At 44.7% G+C, this 18842-nt stretch overlaps 1 protein-coding gene and 1 long non-coding RNA gene across 6 annotated transcripts in view; one reads left to right on the forward strand and one right to left on the reverse strand.

Annotated features, from left to right (window-relative positions):
* LOC127005830 (regulator of G-protein signaling 7-like) overlaps nt 1-18842 on the reverse strand; it is an 82883-nt gene that overhangs the window by 41221 nt on the left and 22820 nt on the right. For all 5 annotated transcript variants that reach the window (XM_050875006.1, XM_050875002.1, XM_050875004.1 and 2 more), the window contains exon 2: nt 4395-4538. In XM_050875006.1, the coding sequence (XP_050730963.1) occupies nt 4395-4517 (123 nt within the window). In that variant the 5' untranslated portion in view covers nt 4518-4538. The remainder of the gene's footprint in view (nt 1-4394; nt 4539-18842) is intronic.
* LOC127005832 (uncharacterized) lies at nt 12114-12896 on the forward strand. Its single transcript, XR_007758941.1, has 2 exons — nt 12114-12593; nt 12756-12896. It is a non-coding gene; the product is annotated as an uncharacterized LOC127005832 (long non-coding RNA).

Genomic DNA, 18842 nt, shown 5'->3' on the forward strand with positions numbered 1-18842 from the left:
GCATGGGTAGTAGTTACTGTTGTTATTGTTGTTTTTGCCAATATTGTAATTATATATATATATATGCCCTGGGTGATATTTTTAAGGGGTGGACCAGTGGATTTCCAAAGTTGTGATGTGTTGCAGGAAAAAAACAAAATTAAAATCACACCCACACACATTCAGACAACCCAATACAGCACCTCACGACTGGTTAGGTTTGTGTTCTGTTATCGATTGTGTGCGGAACTGTAGAGAAATATATTAGTGATGTTATACGGCGGGGCCTTGAACGGCTATATTTGGGAGGGAAGGCTTAGGAAGGTTGGAAAAATTGGTCATGTTGAAATATATATAAAAAAATGGTGTATTGTTAGTTTTATTTGTGTGTGTGTGTGTGTGTGTGTGTGTGTGTGTGTGTGTGTGTGTGTGTGTGTGTGTGTGTGTGTATGGAATCGTTAATAGCACCACAGAGCTACACACACACACACACACACACACACACACACACACACAATTACTAAACCTCACACAACATCAATTAAACCACAAGAGTATACAATGAAAACAACTTCCTCCTCCTCCTCTTCCTCTTCCTCCTCCTCCTCCTCCTCACCCACTCAAGATGTCACAAGATGAGGGAGGAGAACAGACATAAGGAAGTTAGCCCCCCTCTTCCTCCTCCTCCTACTCCTCCTCCTCCTCCTCCTCCTCCTCCTCCTCTCTCCCTCGCGCCAGTGTAAAAATCAATGTCTTCTCGAGTTCATAAAAGTCGAGTCTTGTTTTTCGTTGTTTAGCAGTAATTAGCAGGAAAAATTATTCGCATTTGTGTCGCAGCGAGACGAGACGAGACAAGACGAAGAGAAACGAGAGAGAGAGAGAGAGAGAGAGAGAGAGAGAGAGAGAGAGAGAGAGAGAGAGAGAGAGAGAGAGAGAGAGAGAGAGAGAGAGAGAGAGAGAGAGAGAGAGAGAGAGAGAGAGAGAGAGAGAGAGAGAGAGAGAGAGAGAGAGAGAGAGAGAGAGAGAGAGAGAGAGAGAGAGACAGACACACAAACAGACAGACAGACAGACAGACAGACAGACAGACACACAAGTAGACAGACAGACAGACAGATAGACAGACAGACAGAAAGACACACACACAGATGCAATTAGACATGCAGACAAAAAGACAGACATACCGTAAGCCAGTCACCCAGACATCATACACAGACAAATGAACAAAGTTGAAATAAAAAATACAGACACATACAAAAACAGCCAACCAGATATACAAGCAACCTACAAAACAGACAAACAGACAGCCAAATCGCGACACAGACAGAGAAAAAGATAGACAGACACACAGACAGATAGATTGAGTATGCCTGAAAGATACAAAGATATATATAGAGAGAGATAGAGAAAGACAGACAAAGAGTGGACAGAAAAAGAACTTAACACACACACACACACACACACACACACACACACACACACACACACAGTACATAAGCAATGGTATTTTTAGCTGAGTAAGACGCGGCTGAGAGAGAGTCGGGGAAAATCGATTTCTCTCCGCGGTGCAAGTCTTGTGTTTCGGGATCTTAATAACGTGATGTCTGGCGTAGGTACGAGAGAGAGAGAGAGAGAGAGAGAGAGAGAGAGAGAGAGAGAGAGAGAGAGAGAGAGAGAGAGAGAGAGAGAGAGAGAGAGAGAGAGAGAGAGAGAGAGAGAGAGAGAGAGAGAGAGAGGGGGGGGGGGTAACTAGACACTCAGACAAGGATATGGAACCTCCGCAGAGAACAGTTTAAGTGCAGCGTTGCCACACACACACACACACACACACACGCTAGAGGGCTGCGATACACCCCTGTCTGCCTCCCTGCCCTATCCTTCTTCCTTCTTTCCTTTCTTCCCCTTCCTTTCCTTTTCCTTCCTCCTCCTCCTCCTCCTCCTCCATTTATCCTGTTGTTCCTTCTTTCCTCTCTTTCTCTTCTTCTCTGTAATCTCTTCTCATCTTCTCTGTCTTTTTCTCTCTATCTTCCTTTCTCTTTTTTTTTACATTATTCGTTGTTGTTTTTCTGTGTACTTTCTTTTTTTTATCTCTTCCTCCTTATCTGTCTCTTCCTTTCTTCCTCTCTCAAGTTCCTCCTCTTTCTCCTCCTCCTCCTCCTCCTCCTCCTCCTCCTCCTCCTTTTATGACGCTTATGTCCACCTCACCATCTCAAGTTACCTTCACCTCTCATCCCTCCTCCTCCTCCTCCTCCTCCTCCTCCTCCTCCTTCCGCTCGCCCCTCTTCCATCTTTCTCTTTCCCTCCCAAATCATTGTCAACCAAGCTTCATTTTTTTTTTTTTTTGCTGCTTCTTCCTCCTCCTCCTCTTTGTCCTTGTTCTTCTCCTTCGTCCTTCTTCTCTTGTCTCCTCTTCTGCTTCTTCCTCCTCCTTCTCCTTCTTCTCCTCCTCCTCCTCCTCCTTATGTTCTTTTCTTCTTCTTTTACTTTTTCTTCTTCTTCTTCTTCTTCTTCTTCTTCTTCTTCTTTTTTCTTCTTTTTGCTCTTCATCTTCTTTTTCTTCCTCTTCTTCTTCTTTTTTTTCTTCTTCTTCTACTACTTCTCCTCCTTCTTCTTCTTTTTCTTCTTCTTCTTCTTCTTTCTCTTCTTCTTTTTCAACTACTTCTTCAACTAGTTCAACCACTTCTTCTTCTTCCTCTTCTTCTTCCTCCCTTCTCCTCCTCCTCCTCCTCCTCCTCCTCCTACTCTTCCCTCTCGATCCTTATTTATCTTCCTTTTCCTTACAATTCCACGTACTCCCAATAACTTCCTCTTAGCCTCCTCCTCCTCCTCCTCCTCCTCCCCCCCAGTGACGTCACGTACCAGCGGCGGGAAAAATGGTTTGGGCGTCATGTAAAATTAATGCAAATGTTCTTGTTTTTGCTGTAATGTCTGCCGGGCCGCGGGAATCTCGGTAAAGGGGTCACTGAGGTATTCACGCGTTTGTTTGTCTGTTTATTTGGCGATTTAGTACCTTTTTTTTTTTCGGTTACAAATTTTTCGTTTTTTTTTCTTTTCTATTTTTTTTTTTTTTTTTTTAGTTCGCGTATTTTTTTTGTCTCATTTTTTTAGTCCGTCATTTTTACGTCTTGTTATATATATATATTTTTTTTTGTAGTTTCTGTTTGTCTCTTTATTTGGCGATTTAGTATTTTTTTTCCGGTTACAATTTTTATTTTTTTATTTTTTTATTTTTAGTTCCCGTATTTTTTGTCTCATTTTTTTAGTCCGTCATTTTTACGTCTTGTTATATTTTTTTTGTAGTTTCTGTTTGTATTTTTATTTGGGGATTTGGTCCTTTTTTTTCGGTAACAAATTTATCGTTTTTTTTCTTTTCTATTTTTTTTTTTTTAGTTCGCGTTTTTTTTTTTTGTCTCATTTTTTAGTCCGTCATTTTTACGTCTTGTTATATTTTTTTGTAGTTTCTGTTTGTCTCTTTTTTTTGGCGATTTGGTCCTTTTTTTTCGGTAACAAATTTATCGTTTTTATTTTATTTTCTATTTTTTTTTTAGTTCGCGTTTTTTTTTTTTTTTGTCTCATTTTTAGTTCGTCATTTTTACGTCTTGTTATATATTTTTTTTAGTTCTCTTCCTTATATGTTTTTTTTTTCTTATTTGTTTCTCTGCTTATTCACATCTTTTATTTTTTTTTACTGCAGCGATATCATAATCACATAAAATAGTCGTTAAAACACTCTCTGTAATGCGCTCTTCTTTTTTTCAAGCATAATATTCCTTAATGCGCCTTTTTTCTTCTTTTAAGCATAATATTCCTAAGCTAGATGCGGATCGCTACTGTGTACATGAACTTCCTCCATTCTGATTTATTTTGAACATTTTTTTTTATGTTTGTCTGTCTATAAGTCTGTGTGTGTGTGTGTTGTGTGTGTGTGTGTGTGTGTGTGTGTGTGTGTGTGTGTGTGTGTGTGTGTGTGTGTGTGTGTGTGTGTGCCCTAAAATTCTCTCCCGTCTATTCCTTATCTCTTTTATTATCTCTCTGTCTGTCTGTCCATCTCTCCTTCTGTCATCCGTCTATTCCTCATCTCTTTTCTTATCTATCTGTCTCTCTATCGATCTCTCCTTCTGTCTGTTAAGTGTGTGTATGTGTATAGTTGTCTCCTGCCTAATCCTCACCTCCTTGTTTGTCTCTGTCTGTCTATCTACCCATCTCTTCGTCTGTCTGTCTATTTATCTATCTCACCGTCTGTCTGTCTATCTATCTATCTCTCCGTCTGTCTCTTTATCATTCTATCTCTCTGTCTGTCTGCCTATTCACCTATCTCTCCATCTATCTGTCTTTCTTTTCTGTGTGTGTGTGTGTGTGTGTGTGTGTGTGTGTGTGTGTGTGTGTGTGCAGGCCAGAGTAAGATCCTCGTCCCTCACCTTCTTATACACGATGTGGTTGGGGGTTTCCTCGACAGGGGCCGCTGCGCCGGTATTGGCTTGTCCATTGTTGACCTCGGGCTTCTTCCTCACACCCACGCGCTCTGTAGACATGCTGACCATACCTCACTCGGCCATAATACCCTGGGGGAGGGGGGGAGAGGGGGGTATTACGTTAACATCTGCTCGGCGAGGAAAAAGTCATAGGAAAAGGTCAAACTGTGCAGGGAAGGAAAAGTAGGTGATATTATTCGGGGAAGGAAAACGTACAAGGTGATATATTCGGGGGAAGGAAAAAGTACAAGGCCTTACTATTCGGAGTGAGGAAAAAGTGCTATAAGTCATACTATGCGTGGGAAGGAAAAAGTACAAGGTTATGCTATGCGGGGGGAAGAAAAAAGTATACAAGGTCATACTAAGCGGAGGAAGAAAAAAGTACAAGGTAATACTAGGTGTAGGGAGGAAAAAGTACAAGGTGATACCATGGGAAGGGAGGAAAAGGTACAAGGTCATACTATGCAGGGTGAGGAAAATAGTACAAGATCATACTATGCAGGGGGAGGAAAAAGTACAAGGTCATACTTAGCCGTAGGGAGGAAAATAGTACAAGGTCATACTATGCAGGGGGAGGAAAAAGTACAAGGTCATACTATGCAGGGAGAGGAAAATAGTACAAGGTCATACTATGCAGGGTGAGGAAAAAGTACAAGGTCATACTATGCAGGGTGAGGAAAATAGTACAAGATCATACTATGCAGGGGGAGGAAAAAGTACAAGGTCATACTTAGCCGTGGGGAGGAAAAAGTACAAGGTCATACTATGCAGGGTGAGGAAAATAGTACAAGGTCATACTATGCAGGGGGAGGAAAAAGTACAAGGTCATACTATGCAGGGGGAGGAAAAAGTACAAGGTCATACTATGCAGGGGGAGGAAAAAGTACAAGGTCATACTATGGGAAGGGAGGAAAACGTACAAGATCATATTAATTAAGCCGGGGGAGGAAAATAGTACAAGACCATACTATTCAGGGTGAGGAAAGTAGTTCAAGGTCTTACTATGCTGGAGGACGAAAAAGTGCTACAAATCATAAGGTTACACAGAGGCTTGGCAGAAACAAATGACAGTCTAACCCCATCCCGCTCAGCCTTAATAGAACCACAATGCAGGCAATTAAAAGCAAGAAATGGCAATAGTTAGGACACATTATGAAAAAGTGCGTGAGAGAGAGAGAGAGAGAGAGAGAGAGAGAGAGAGAGAGGACAAAAAGAGAGTGACAGACTTGAAAATTACTTATATAGGAGAAAAAAACAAGACAGAGCCATTTTTCAGTTAATGACAAAATGAAGAAGCATAATTAACGTTTACATCGAGAATGGGAACGACATAGCGGCACATAACAGACATATGGAAACGTTTAGGAGAGGCACAAGTTCGACAATGGAATGGAATAAAAGCTGTAGGCTGATGATGATGATGATGATGATGATGATGATGATGATGATGATGCAATTTAACGAATACAGGTCACATATCCCTTCTGACGCCCTTTTGGAAGCTCCGTCGGAAGAGACACAAGACTAAAATAGACCGATGACAGTAACAGACGGGAAGGACGCCCTGAATTACCGCCTCTTCCCGGATGTTCGCTGCGGTGCGGGAGGAGGTGAAGGCGACGGACGAAGATACTGCCAATGATCGCGTTTGCCGAGAAGCCGCAGCACAAGGTGAATTTATTGGAGAGAAGGTAAAGAGCAGAAATGTGGAACAACACTTAGTAGCTTAGCAGTAAAGGTATACACAGCGAGAAGAATGTAGTAGTAGTTGTAGTTGTAGTTGTAGTGGAAGAAGAAGAAGAAGAAAAATAAGAAAAAGAAGATCATCATAAACACCACCAACAGCAACAACAACAACAACAACAACAACAACAACAACAACAACAACAACAACAACAACAACAACAACAACAACAACAACAACAACAACAACAACAACAACAACAACAACAACAACAACAACAACAACAACAACAACAACAACAACAACAATAATAATAATAATAATAATAATAATAATAATAATAATAATAATAATAATAATAACAACAATAATAATAATGCTAACTACAATACCAGAGGGCGACACTCTTGTATAAGCCATTAATAGCGGTATTAGCAACCGGTGTGTGTGTGTGTGTGTGTGTGTGTGTGTGTGTGTGTGTGTGTGTGTGTGTGTGTGTGTGCTGCAAGGCGTCTCTGCAGGATCTGTAAGGATTTGGAACCTCTGTGAATCGGCTTTGGTATATACAGGCGTGTGTTTGGCGGTGACGTAAGAAAAAAAAATTAAAAAATTGAGGATACATCATTTCATATTATTTTTCTTTACTTGATCTGCGCGTGATGAGTGGAATGATGATGGTGGTGGTGGAGGGGATGGCAGGATGAGTATGTGGTATGTGGAGTGGTATAGTGATGGTGATGGGGTGGAGCGAGGTGCTGTGGTGGTAATAGTGAAGTCATGAAGTGGAATGTAGTGGTGGTGGAGGCAAAAATGGTGGTGATGGGTTGGGTGGAGTGAGATACTGGTTGTGGTGGTGGTGGTGGTAGTGAGGTCATAATGTTAGCTGTGGTGGTGATGTTGTTGTGGTGGTGGTGGTAGTGAGGTTATAAGGTTAGCTGTGGTGGTGATGTTGTTGTGGTGGTGGTGGTAAAGATGGTACTGGGGGGGCTGTTATGATGGTGGTAGTGGTGAGGTACGAATAGGTGTTGTTGTTGTTGTGGTGGTGGTGGTGAAGATGATGGTACTGGGGGGCCTGGTATGATGGTGGTAGTGGTGAGGTACGAATAGGTGTTGTTGTTGTGGTGGTGGTGGTGGTCTTGAGTAAGCGTCACACATTCACGCCTCACTCACCAGCGCAGGGAAACATAACAAACGATGACGCACGGGAAAGATACAGGATACGACTTCGAAGACTCACCCTCAGATGTAAACAAGACAGAGGAGAGGCAGATCGTTCGGTAAAATGCCTCTCGTGTTCGCCTCCAAGGATAAGCAGCAACATTGTCTATTTCCAATCCTCATGTTACTTCTTGGGGCCGTATCCTTAAAACATTTCAGCACCCAGGCGCACACATATTTGACAAGGCATTCGTAAGAGTTTTGGGCATTTCCAGGGGTATCTTAATGGCCCTGGTGGTGGTTGGACCCTTCTTCTGTACCATGAACCTAAGAAAACACTCATGAGAAATCGATTGGTCTCCTTTATGGCCTTTGGAGACAGTTGGTGTGAGAGGCGGATCGCTCGGTAATGTGCCTCACGTGCTCGCCTCCAAGGATAAGAGGCATTATATCTTTTTCTTATGATCGTGCTCGCCTCGGTAGCGCATCAAAGAGACCACTGACGCAAGCACGAAGCAGAGGCGAGTTTTTAAGAAGTTGTCACGATACCTTGCAAGACTTAGATGAGCACATTCGATTTTCATCTTTGACACTTCCCTTCCCTTCCCTTCCCTTGCCTTGGTATGCCAGTTAGTCTTTTAGTCAGTTATTTATTTCGTTAGTTAGTGTTTGTCTGTTTTTAGTTAGTTAAGCAGTCCATCAGTCAGTCATTCAGCTAGTCAGTCAATGAGTTAGTTAGCCAGTTTGTTAGTCAATTAATTAGTCATTTAGTCAGTCAGTTAGTAAGTAAGTTAGTTTTTCAGTAAGTCAGTCAGTTAAATAGTTCGTGAGATTGTTAGTTAATTATTTACCTGAAAAATCAGTCACATATTAGACACATCTTAATCTCTTTTCTTATCTGTTTCCCGGTTTATTTATTTGATTATTTATTTACTTCTTCCCCACACCGAGCAAGAGGGACTACGTCAGCGCACCGATCGAGGGCGTGACATCAAGGTCCCGTTAAAGCGACAGACGCGTGCCCGGCAGGAAACAACAATAACAAACGACCGTCACCTTGAAGGGTCTTGCGTCGCCTGTACGGGGTCACATTATGGTACCTGTCTCCGAGGCGGGCTGATAGGTGTGTGTGTGTGTGTGTGTGTGTGTGTGTGTGAGAGAGAGAGAGAGAGAGAGAGAGAGCATGATAATAAAAAAAAGATAAGTGAAATGAGAAAAGTTTTGTTTGGTTGGTTATTTTTCCCTTCCTCCTTTCCCTTCTCTTCTTTCTTTCCCTTCTCAACCTTCCCCTTCCTTTAATCTCCCCTTCCCTTCTTTACCTTTCTCTTAAGTCTCTCGGTCTCCCCTTTCTTCCCTTTCCCTTCCCATCCTTTTTCTTCCTTTCCCTTACCTTAATTGTACTTCTCATTCCTTTCCTTCATATCCTTCTCTTTCCTTTCCATCCTTTCGCTTCCTTTCCCTTACCTTAATTATCCTTCTCATTCCTTTCCTTCATATCCTTCTCTTCCCTTCCCTTCCTTTCCCTTACCTTAATTGTTCTTCTCTTTCCTTTCCTTCATATCCTTCTCCTCCCTTTCCATTCTTTCGCTTCCTTTCCCTTACCTTAATTTTCCTTCCCATTTCTTTCCTCCATATCCTTCTCTTCCCTTCCCTTCCTTTCGCTTCCTCTCCCTTACCTTAATTGTTCTTCCCATTCCTTTCCTTCATATCCTTCTCTTCCCTTCCCTTCCTTTCGCTTCCTTTCCCTTACCTTAATTTTCATTCCCATTCCTTTCCTTCATATCCTTCTCCTCCCTTTCCATCCTTTCGCTTCCTTTCCCTTACCTTAATTGTTCTTCTCATTCCTTTCCTTCATATCCTTCTCCTCCCTTCCCTTCCCTTTCCTTTCTTTCCTTTTCCTTCCCTTTACTTCCATCCCTTCCCCTCCGTTCCCTTCCTTTCCTTTCCTTCCCTTCCATCCCCTCCCTTCCCTTCCTCTCCCTTCCCCTCCCATCCCTTCCCTTCCCTTCACTTCCTTTCCAATCCCTTCCCTTCCCTTCCCTTCCCTTCTTTAGCCTACCTCACCATGACCTTCCTTCCTTCCTCTCCTTGCAAGCTTTGTTTGTTTACACTGAGTCAGCTGATCTTAGTGACGTCATCTGGGAGGCTGGGGAGAGAGGGAGGAAGGAGAGGGGGGGTGTGGAGCTCTCTTTACAGTATAGGCAGAGGGGGATGAAGTAGAGAAGAAGGGGAAGAGGAAGAGGGAAGGGGAAGGGGAATGGGAGAAGGAAAGGTGAGCTCTGGCACCTATTGTGAAATGGGGGACTAAAATAAATATGTGTGATTGAGTGAGTGAGTGAGTGAGTGATGACTAAGTGAGGAAGGAAGGAAGGAAAGAAGGAAGGAAGAGAAGGAAGGAAGGAAGGAAGGGAGAGACGAAATTAAGGTGAATTAGAGGAAGGGAGCGGAAGGTGAGTGAGTGAGAGAAAGGAAGGAAGGAGAGAAGGACGAGAAGGAAGGAGAGAGAGAGAAAAGGAGGGTGAATAAGGGGGAGGAAGAGGGAGAGGAAGGTGAGTGAGTGACAGAAAGGGAGGAAGGAGAGAAGGACGAGAAGGAAGGAAGGAGAGAGAAAAGAAAGGAGAGGGGAGAAGAAGGTGAGTGAGAAAAAGGAAGGAAGGAGAGAAGGACGAGAAGGAAGGATGGAGAGAGGAAAGAAGGGAGAGGGGAGAGGAAGGTGAATGAGAAAAAGGAAGGAAGAAGGACGAGAAGGAAGGATGGAGAGAGGAACGAAGGGTGGGTAAGGGGAGGGAGAGGGGAGAGAAAGTTGAGTGAGTGAAGAGTGAGGGACAGAAGTGAGAAGTGGAGGGAACATTACCTCTCCCTCCTCTCCCCCTCCTCTCTCCCTCCCTCCCTCCCTTCTTGCCCGTCAGTGTCTTATCAGTTAACGTTTTACTGTTCTCTTCCCTTTTCCTCCTCCTCCTCCTCCTCCTCCTCCTTCTCCCACTCCTCCTCCTCCTCCTCCTCCTCCTCCTCGTGTCAAGGCCAGGTGAAGAAGAGAGAGAGAGAGAGAGAGAGAGAGAGAGAGAGAGAGAGTACCGTATTACGAAAACTTATATTTTTTACAAACCTTTCCGTTCTCTCTCTCTCTCTCTCTCTCTCTCTCTCTCACTCACGCACGCACACCTTAAGATCGGTATCGCCAGGTAGGTAATTAAGCCTGCCGTCACCTGTCACCTGCCCGTCACACACTCTCCCGCCGGGCCCACAAGACGTTGCTCCCACACGCCCGCGATGGTCCACGTCACTCACACCGCGCCTCTGTGTTATGCTGCGATGGTGAGGTAATGCTGTGGGGATGAATTGATGCTGTGATGTTATGTGGTGATGCTGTGAGAATGAGATGACGTGATGTGGTGAAGATGTGATGCTGTTATGCTGTGATTAACCGGTCCTGTGATGTGATGTGATGATGTAATGTGACTCTCTCTCTCTCTCTCTCTCTCTCTCTCTCTCTCTCTCTCTCTCTCTCTCTCTCTCTCTCTCTCTCTCTCTCTCTCTTACTTTTCTCCCTTCCTCCCTTCTGAGTTCCCTTTCTTCACTTCCTCCTTTTCTCTCTTCCTCTCTTCTCATCTTCCTTCTATCCGTCCCTTTTCTCTCTTCCTTTTTTTTAACAATCTTCCATCCATCCATTTTTACCTCCTAACTTACTCTCTCTTCTCCTTTCCTTCCCCTCTGCCCATCCTTCCATTTTTTTTATCTCTTTATCTCCCTCCATTTTCCTCCTCTCTGTCTCTTTATTCCTTCCCTCTCTGTATCTCTCTTCTTGCTTTCCTTCCTTCCTTTCAGATTTACCTCTCTACCTCCCTCCTTCTCTCTCCAGACGTTTCTTTCCTCCATCCTTACCTCTCTTCCTCTCCTTCCATCCTTCCAGATTAAATTCCTTACCTACCTTCCTTTCTCCTTCCTCTCCCTTCCTCCCTTCTTTCTCTCATCCCATCCTTACCTCTCTCCTTTCCTTCCATCTTTCCATATTAACTTCTTTGCCTACCTCTCTTTCTCCTTCCTCTCCCTTCCTCCCCGTTAGTCTCATCCCATCCTCCCATCCTTCAACTTTTACTCTCTTCCCTCCTTTTCTGTCTCTCCCTTCCTTCCTTCCTTCCTTGCTTCACTTATTCTTTCCTCTCCCTCTGTTCGTACTTTTCTCCCAACCTTTCTTATATGGAGGGAACGGGACAGGGATAGAAACAAGAATAGTGAAAGAAAAGGGGCATTAGACAGAGGTGGTGTAGGTGGAGACAGGGATGGAGAGGGAACATAGCGGAAGAGGGACAGGTGGATGGAGGGAGAAAAAAACATATACAAAAAGGAAATAGAAGATAAGAGAAAGGAAGGCGATGGAATAAAGACAGAAAATGGAAAACGTGGGACAAATACGAAAGGAGACGAAAAGAAAAACAGAAAGGACAGAGATAAGGAAAAAAGCAATACCAGAAAGAGTCATAAACCTGAGAATTGATAAAGTCAGCCAAGAATAGAGAACGTGGGGGAAATACGAAGCTAAAAAATACGAACGGAGAAGAAAAGAAAACAGAAGGGACAGAGGTAAGGAAAAAGTAATGCTAGAAAGAGACATAAACGTGAGTGGGAGAAAGGGAAAGGAAGGGAAGGGAAGGGAAGGGTAAAGGAAGGGAAGGGAAGGGAAAAGTAAGGGAAGGGAAGGGAAGGGAAGGGAAGGGAAGGGAAGAGTAAAGGAAGGGATGGGAAGGGAAGGGTAAAGGAAGGGAAGGGAAGGGAAAGGTAGGGAAGGGAAGGGTAAAGGAAGGGAAGGGAAGGGAAGAAAGGGAAGGGAAGGGAAGGGAAGGGAAGGGAAGGGAAGGGTAAAGGAAGGGAAGGGAAGGGAAGGGAGGATCAGCAACTTAAGTGGTGGTGATGAGGGTAGACAAGGAGAGACACCATGGGACAGAGACAAACAGGGAAGGGAAGGGTAAAGGAAGGGAAGGGAAGGGAAGGGAGGGTCAACAACTTAAGTGGTGGTGATGAGGGTAGACAAGGAGAGACACCATGGGACAGAGACAAACAGGGGTGGTGACATTAGAAGCTTGACAGATGATAAAAGAGAGAAAGAGGGATGTTGTAGGTAGAGAGACAGCCCAGGGATATACAGAAGAGAAGGAGACCAAGTAAAGTTTGAGACAGAGGCAAAGATCAGTAGGATAGAAGGCAGGCAGAAGTAGAGGACAGCCAGCAGTAGGAGGAAGGCAGCAGAATAAGGGAGCCAGGGGTAAAGGAGCAGGAGAAAGGGTAAAGGCTGAGCTACAATTAAGGTTAAAGGGTCAAAGGGCAGGTAGAAGTAGAGAGGATCAAGCTGTAGTAGATAGGCACAGTAGAAGGAAGGTAAGGGTCAGAGAGTGGGAGAAAGGGTAACTGAACTGTCTCCTTAGCTGTAAAAAAAATAAAAAAAATAAAAAGGCTGAGTTACAATTAAGGTCAAAGGGTCAAAGGGCAGGTAGAAGTAGAGAGGATCAAGCAGTAGTAGATAGGCAACATTAGCAGGAAGGTAAGGGTCAGAGAGTAGGGTAAAGGGTACAAGTTGAGATAGAAGTGAAGATCAGGGGAAGGAGGCAGCCTGGGATGAAAGAAAAGCAGGGATAGAAGGCCGGCAGGTGAGTAGAGATTGAGGTAAATGTTTCTTTCCTCCATCTCTATCTCTCTCCCTGTCATTCCATCCTTCTATTTCCATCCTACCAACCTCCCTTACTCTTATCTCTCCCTGAACTTCCATCCTTCTATGTTCATCTTACCAACCTCCCTTATCCTTATCTCTCCCTGAACTTCCATCCTTCTATGTTCATCTTACCAACCTCCCTTATCCTTATCTCTCCCTGAACTTCCATCCTTCTATGTTCATCTTACCAACCTCCCTTACTCTTATCTCTCCCTGAACTTCCATCCTTCTATTTCCATCCTACCAACCTCCCTTATCCTTATCTCTCCCTGAACTTCCATCCTTCTGTGTCCATCTTACCTACCTCTTATCTCTCCCTGAACTTCCATCCTTCTATGTTCATCTTACCCACCTCCCTTACTCTTATATCTCCCTGAACTTCCATCCTTCTATTTCCATCTCATCCTTCGCCCATTACTCCGTTATTTTTCTCTCTCCCTCCAGACACTCCTTCCTTCCTTACCTGTGTTACCCTTTCCTCTCCCTTCCTCCATTCTAAGTTTCATCTCATCCTTCACCAATTACTCTCTTATCTCCATTTTTCTCTCCCCCCCGGCGCTCCCTCCTTCCCTCCCTTATCTATTACTCCTTACTCTTTCCTCTCCCTTCTTTGTTCATGCCTAGGTTAGTGGTGGTGAGAGTATATGCATCGCCTACGCTCAGCAGTTTTGTATATCGTAGTTATGAGCCACTTGTACCGAGAAATGGCACGGACGAGAGAGAGAGAGAGAGAGAGAGAGAGAGAGAGAGAGAGAGAGAGGAAGTCTCTCTCTCTCTCTCTCTCGTCCCTACAGATTTAATATGATCGATACGAGCGAATATAAACATTACAAAAGATCTATGGAAAAACATTAATGAAGTAGTCTGTATAATATTGATCTAATGTGAATATGTACGATAACGAAAGATTAGCATCCTTACTACTACTACTACTACTACTACTACTGCTATTACTACTATAAACTTTCCTTCCTTCCTTGATAACACCTCCAACAGTACCAATCAGCCAGACACCGTTTCTTATATACAAGCTTTTTATGACCCACTTTTACCTGTTATAATATTTACTTACAACATATTAGTTTTTCTTTGTTGGTTAGTGTATTGCGCAAACAGACCAAGATCTATAGTAATCGCAGGTGGAGTCTATGGAGTTCAACGATGGTGAAAAAGAGTTGAGAAGCAGTAGTTGGGTTTTTGAGTTGGTAGTAATTGATAGAGCTGTAGTAGTAGTAGTAGTAGTAGTAGTAGTAGTAGTAGTAGTAATTATCGTTTTGTTGTTGTTGTTGTCGCATTTGTTAAGGGCATCAATATCCCTTAAAAATAAAGTAAAAAAACAAACAAACAAACCAATAAATTACAAACTCGCAACACAAACAAACACTTCATCAAGAGAGGAAGAATCTGAGCGATGGTGACGCAGACAACACTTCGATAACAACACTTCGATAACAACACCTCGATAACAACACCTCGATAGCAACACTTCCATAACAACACCAATAACAACACTTTGACTACAAAACTTCGCCAGCCTCCATCAAAACACTTCACATCCTTCCTTCCCCTCACGAACCCACAACACAAACACACCCACACCCACACACACACACACACTTCGCCTCCCGTCACCTCCAGCAGCCTATCGTTCTATATATAGTTACCGGGACGCACGCTAATAATACAGCAACTCAGGCCTATGTATGTACGTCTGTTTACTTATCGCAGCCAAGCCTTTACACACTCTCCTGGTCAGTGCTCTCGTTTCGTCTTCAAAGGTACGCAAGTCACTCTAATGGTTGACAAATTACTCCTTTCCTTGCTTCTCCACGGGGACTCTTTTTAGCCGAGGTATGTGATGGTGTAAGACTTTCGTGTGTGGCGTTGGCGGTTTAAATGGTGGAGCACAATGATTGGTGTCAGAAGTGTTGTTAGTATAGCTTCACCCCCTTACTGTGAGCTTCTGCCCTTAATCATGCATCACACAAGTATTTCAGCATTGGCGGCAACAGGAGATAATCTAAGTATTTGATAAGCTCCGCCCACGTAAGGTCTGGGTCTGCGTTTGGGAAGCGTAGAAATTTTCCGCTTCTTAGATAAAACGCCGGGGACTTCCACGGAAATATCCCTCTCGGATACTTCTTAGCATGGGGAATTCATGACATTTCACCCCCCTTAACCCCTTGACTGCGGATTCCCTACAAGAAGACATCACCAAGCTACAGGAATGGAGCAATAAGTGGGTGCTACAATTAAATGAGGAAATATGTAAAGTCCTGAACCTTGAGAGAGGAAATCCAGCACACCAATACCACATGGGAAACACTCCACTATCCACCACAGAGGCAGAGAAAGACCTGGAAGTGTATGTTACCAGGCTACCAGTGAAGGCGAAATCCGTGCCAATCGCAGCGGGCGGGTAAACTTGCTAAATTTAAATGATCTTACACCTCTTTCATTAGCATTCTTTCCATCCTATTCCGTCCCAATCCCTTCAATATCACTAATACTAATACAACATTCCCTCCCTTCATACAACGTTACTCTTAATAGCGCTTAGTGTATGATTTAGTAATACTGCATCGTCTTGGCAGCCTACTGATGGGATGGTATTAATACATTGCAGTCCTTGTTTCATACCACGGCGGCGTATAGCAGAAGCTGTTGCCGTACTATGTTAAAGTTGTGTAATTAATCAACAAAGCAATCAGTCAGTGGTCAGTCAGTCAGTCATACCGTCAGTTAATCAATTAGTCATTCAGTCAGTTAATCAGTTAAGTCAATCATGCAATCAAGTAATTCCTCACCTAATAAACCCAACAATATATCTATGGATTTATCTATCTTTCCATCATTTACGTCCCTCCCCGAGACACCAGAGTCACATATCTTATCAGGATCAGAGGATATAAAACCACCGGAAGAATGACATTTTGCTCCTACCAGACTCACGCACGCACTCACGCACCGCCGGGCCCAGAGGCAAGGCAACAGGAAGGGTGACATTTCTGCTCCATCCACGGTGACCTACACACACACACACACACACACACACACACACACACAGTTCCCAGGCTCTATAATGACGCCTTCACCACTATTTACAATGACAGCACCATCTCCGGGACGCCGCGATGATGCAATAAACTCTCGAGGCAAGGTTACTACTTCCGCTGATGCTGTTGCCTGACATCCTCCATTACATTGGTCCTTATATTCTCGATAGTCACTTTTTCGACAGCATAGGAGAGGCCAAGGGTAAAACAGGACAAGGTAGAGGTAAGGAAAGGGAGGGAAGGTAAGGTAAGGAATGGGAGGGAAGGTAAGGGAAGGTAAGGTAAGGAATGGGAGGGAAGGTAAGGGAAGGTAAGGTAAGGAATGGGAGGGAAGGTAAGGGAAGGTAAGGTAAGGAATGGGAGGGAAGGTAAGGGAAGGTAAGGTAAGGAATGGGAGGGAAGGTAAGGGAAGGTAAGGTAAGGAATGGGAGGGAAGGTAAGGTAAGGAAAGGGAGGGAAGGAAAGGTAAGGAGAGGGAGGGAAGGAAAGGAAGGTAAGGTAGGCGAGGTAGAGTGTGGATATATGCTACAGTTCTCGTTACTTCCGTGCTCATCTGTGGCTCCTGGTCCCTCCCTCGAATCCGTAGTGGGTAGCAAAGGTTAAAACATGGTGCTCGGAACTCGCCCCTCCGCATAAAAGGGACAGATGGAGATGTCAAAGAAAGCATGTTCAAATTCTGCTCATTCTATAGAGGAGAGAAAGAAAGAAAGAAAGAAAGAAAGAAAGAAAGATTGATCATATCCGAGGTTCGCTGCACGAGAGGGTTGACATCTCTTATAAGGGTTAATATAAGGTCTTAAGCCTCGGTCACACAATCACGTATCAAGCCCACGTTTGCTCACGTATGTGATTTTTGGCCCATACGTTGCCATACGCGGGTTTGTTGCCGCGATCAACTGGATACGTGTCAGGGGCCGATGTACATAAAGCTTGCACGGTCAACATAACGACGCCATAATGTAAGTACGAGGTAATGCGTATTAAGCCTACGCACTGCGCAAGCATGGCGTGACGCTTACCCGAATTGCCACAAGAGGCCACACCCCCACAAGTAGTGCGTGGCAGAGCACGTAACAGCCACGTACGTATACCGTATGTGTAGCGTGGTGCGTTACGACCCTGCGTCATCCTCACGTTATCCCCACGTACGTCGGTGGGTAAACGTGAGAGGTACGTGCATAAGGGCCGTGCTGCACACCTGTGATTGCAGTTCCCGTCAACATCTACCTGCAGCAGGAAGTACTCCCCTCCTGCTGAATCAACATGGAGAACATTGAAGACATCCTTGCCCTTATAACACCAGCAAACAGCCATGGTACTGGTGTTAGTTGTGAAGGTCCACCTTGCAAGTGAAAAAACAGAAAAAAGAAGAGGCCGAGGAGGGTTTGGGCTTGGCCGTACCTGCAAAGAAGAGTGGAGCTAGGCCACTACGACAACCTGATGGAGGAGTTGGCAACCGAAAGTCCAGAACTGTACAGGAATTTTACCCGGATTGACAAGGACCTCTTCAGTGAAATAGCTGAACTTGTCACACCCCACATTCAGAAGCAACGCACATTCTGAAGAGAGTCCCTTGAGCCAGGCCTGCGTGTGGCGATCACCCTACGTTTCCTCGCCACGGGTGACTCATACAAGAGTCTGCAATACTCATTCCGAGTAGCCCACAACACCATTAGTTACACTGTACCAGAGACCTGCAGGGCTATTGTTGCTGTCTACGGAGATGAGGAACTGCAGGTTCCACAAACACCAGAGGCTTGGAAGCAGGTTGCCCGCGGGTTGTTGGAGGTTTGGGTGACCCTGAAGCTAAAGAAGTCCCCTTCCGTGATCTCTTGGTGGTGTCCTTAGGCATAGTTGACAGCAGTGGCGACAAGGTTTACTGACGAGGGCGCTGGCGGGGGTGAGAGGCGGTGGTGGTGGCTTCGAGGTATGCTGTTGCTAGTCCGAGAGAGGAACTGAAGCCGCAAGCCCGCCGCACGGCGTATACACACCATGCACAACGTTGCAACGTCGTCGTGGGTACCTGAGGAGCGGTGCTGGTGCCACGGATGCTCCTGCACCGCGTGAGGACCCACGCATTACGTTGCGGGAACAGGGGAGCAGCGTGGGACCACGTGTAAGCGCCCCGCAAGCACGCCGTAAGCGCCAGGTATGCACCACGTTGTACGTGTGGACCACGTAAAATGGCGGTTGACGTGAGCAGCCACGTATCTTTTGAACATGTCGAAAGATGCGTGGCTCCCCACGCACGCTCGGGTGGTGCGTAGCGACCCCCCGTCTCTGCCCCGTATGCCCACGTACGTAAATACGCATTAAGGGACATTTACGTAGTACTTACGTAAGCGGTTGCCGACTACCAATTTCTGTTCGTGCGTGGGCGTACGTGGCTTGATACGTGAATGTGTGACCGAGGCATTAATCGTTTCGGCGCCCAAGCACACAAATAAACAAATGGTAACGTTTTTGAGAGAGAGAGAGAGAGAGAGAGAGAGAGAGAGAGAGAGAGAGAGAGAGAGAGAGAGAGAGAGAGAGAGAGAGAGAGAGAGAGAGAAACATGTCTTGTAGTGAAATGATGCAAGCTAACGACGACGACGATGATGATGATGGTGATGATGATGATGATGATGACGAAGGTGATGACGACGATGATGATAATGATGATGATGAAGGTGATGATGATGATAATGATGATGATGATGATGATAATGATTGTGATGATGATGATGACGATGATGATTCTAGGTCAGTCTTCACGAGGGGACTTGGCTCAGCAGTTTGCATAGTCATCGGCG

Source organism: Eriocheir sinensis, chromosome 31, assembly GCF_024679095.1.
Source record: "Eriocheir sinensis breed Jianghai 21 chromosome 31, ASM2467909v1, whole genome shotgun sequence".
NCBI classification, from domain to species: domain Eukaryota; kingdom Metazoa; phylum Arthropoda; class Malacostraca; order Decapoda; family Varunidae; genus Eriocheir; species Eriocheir sinensis.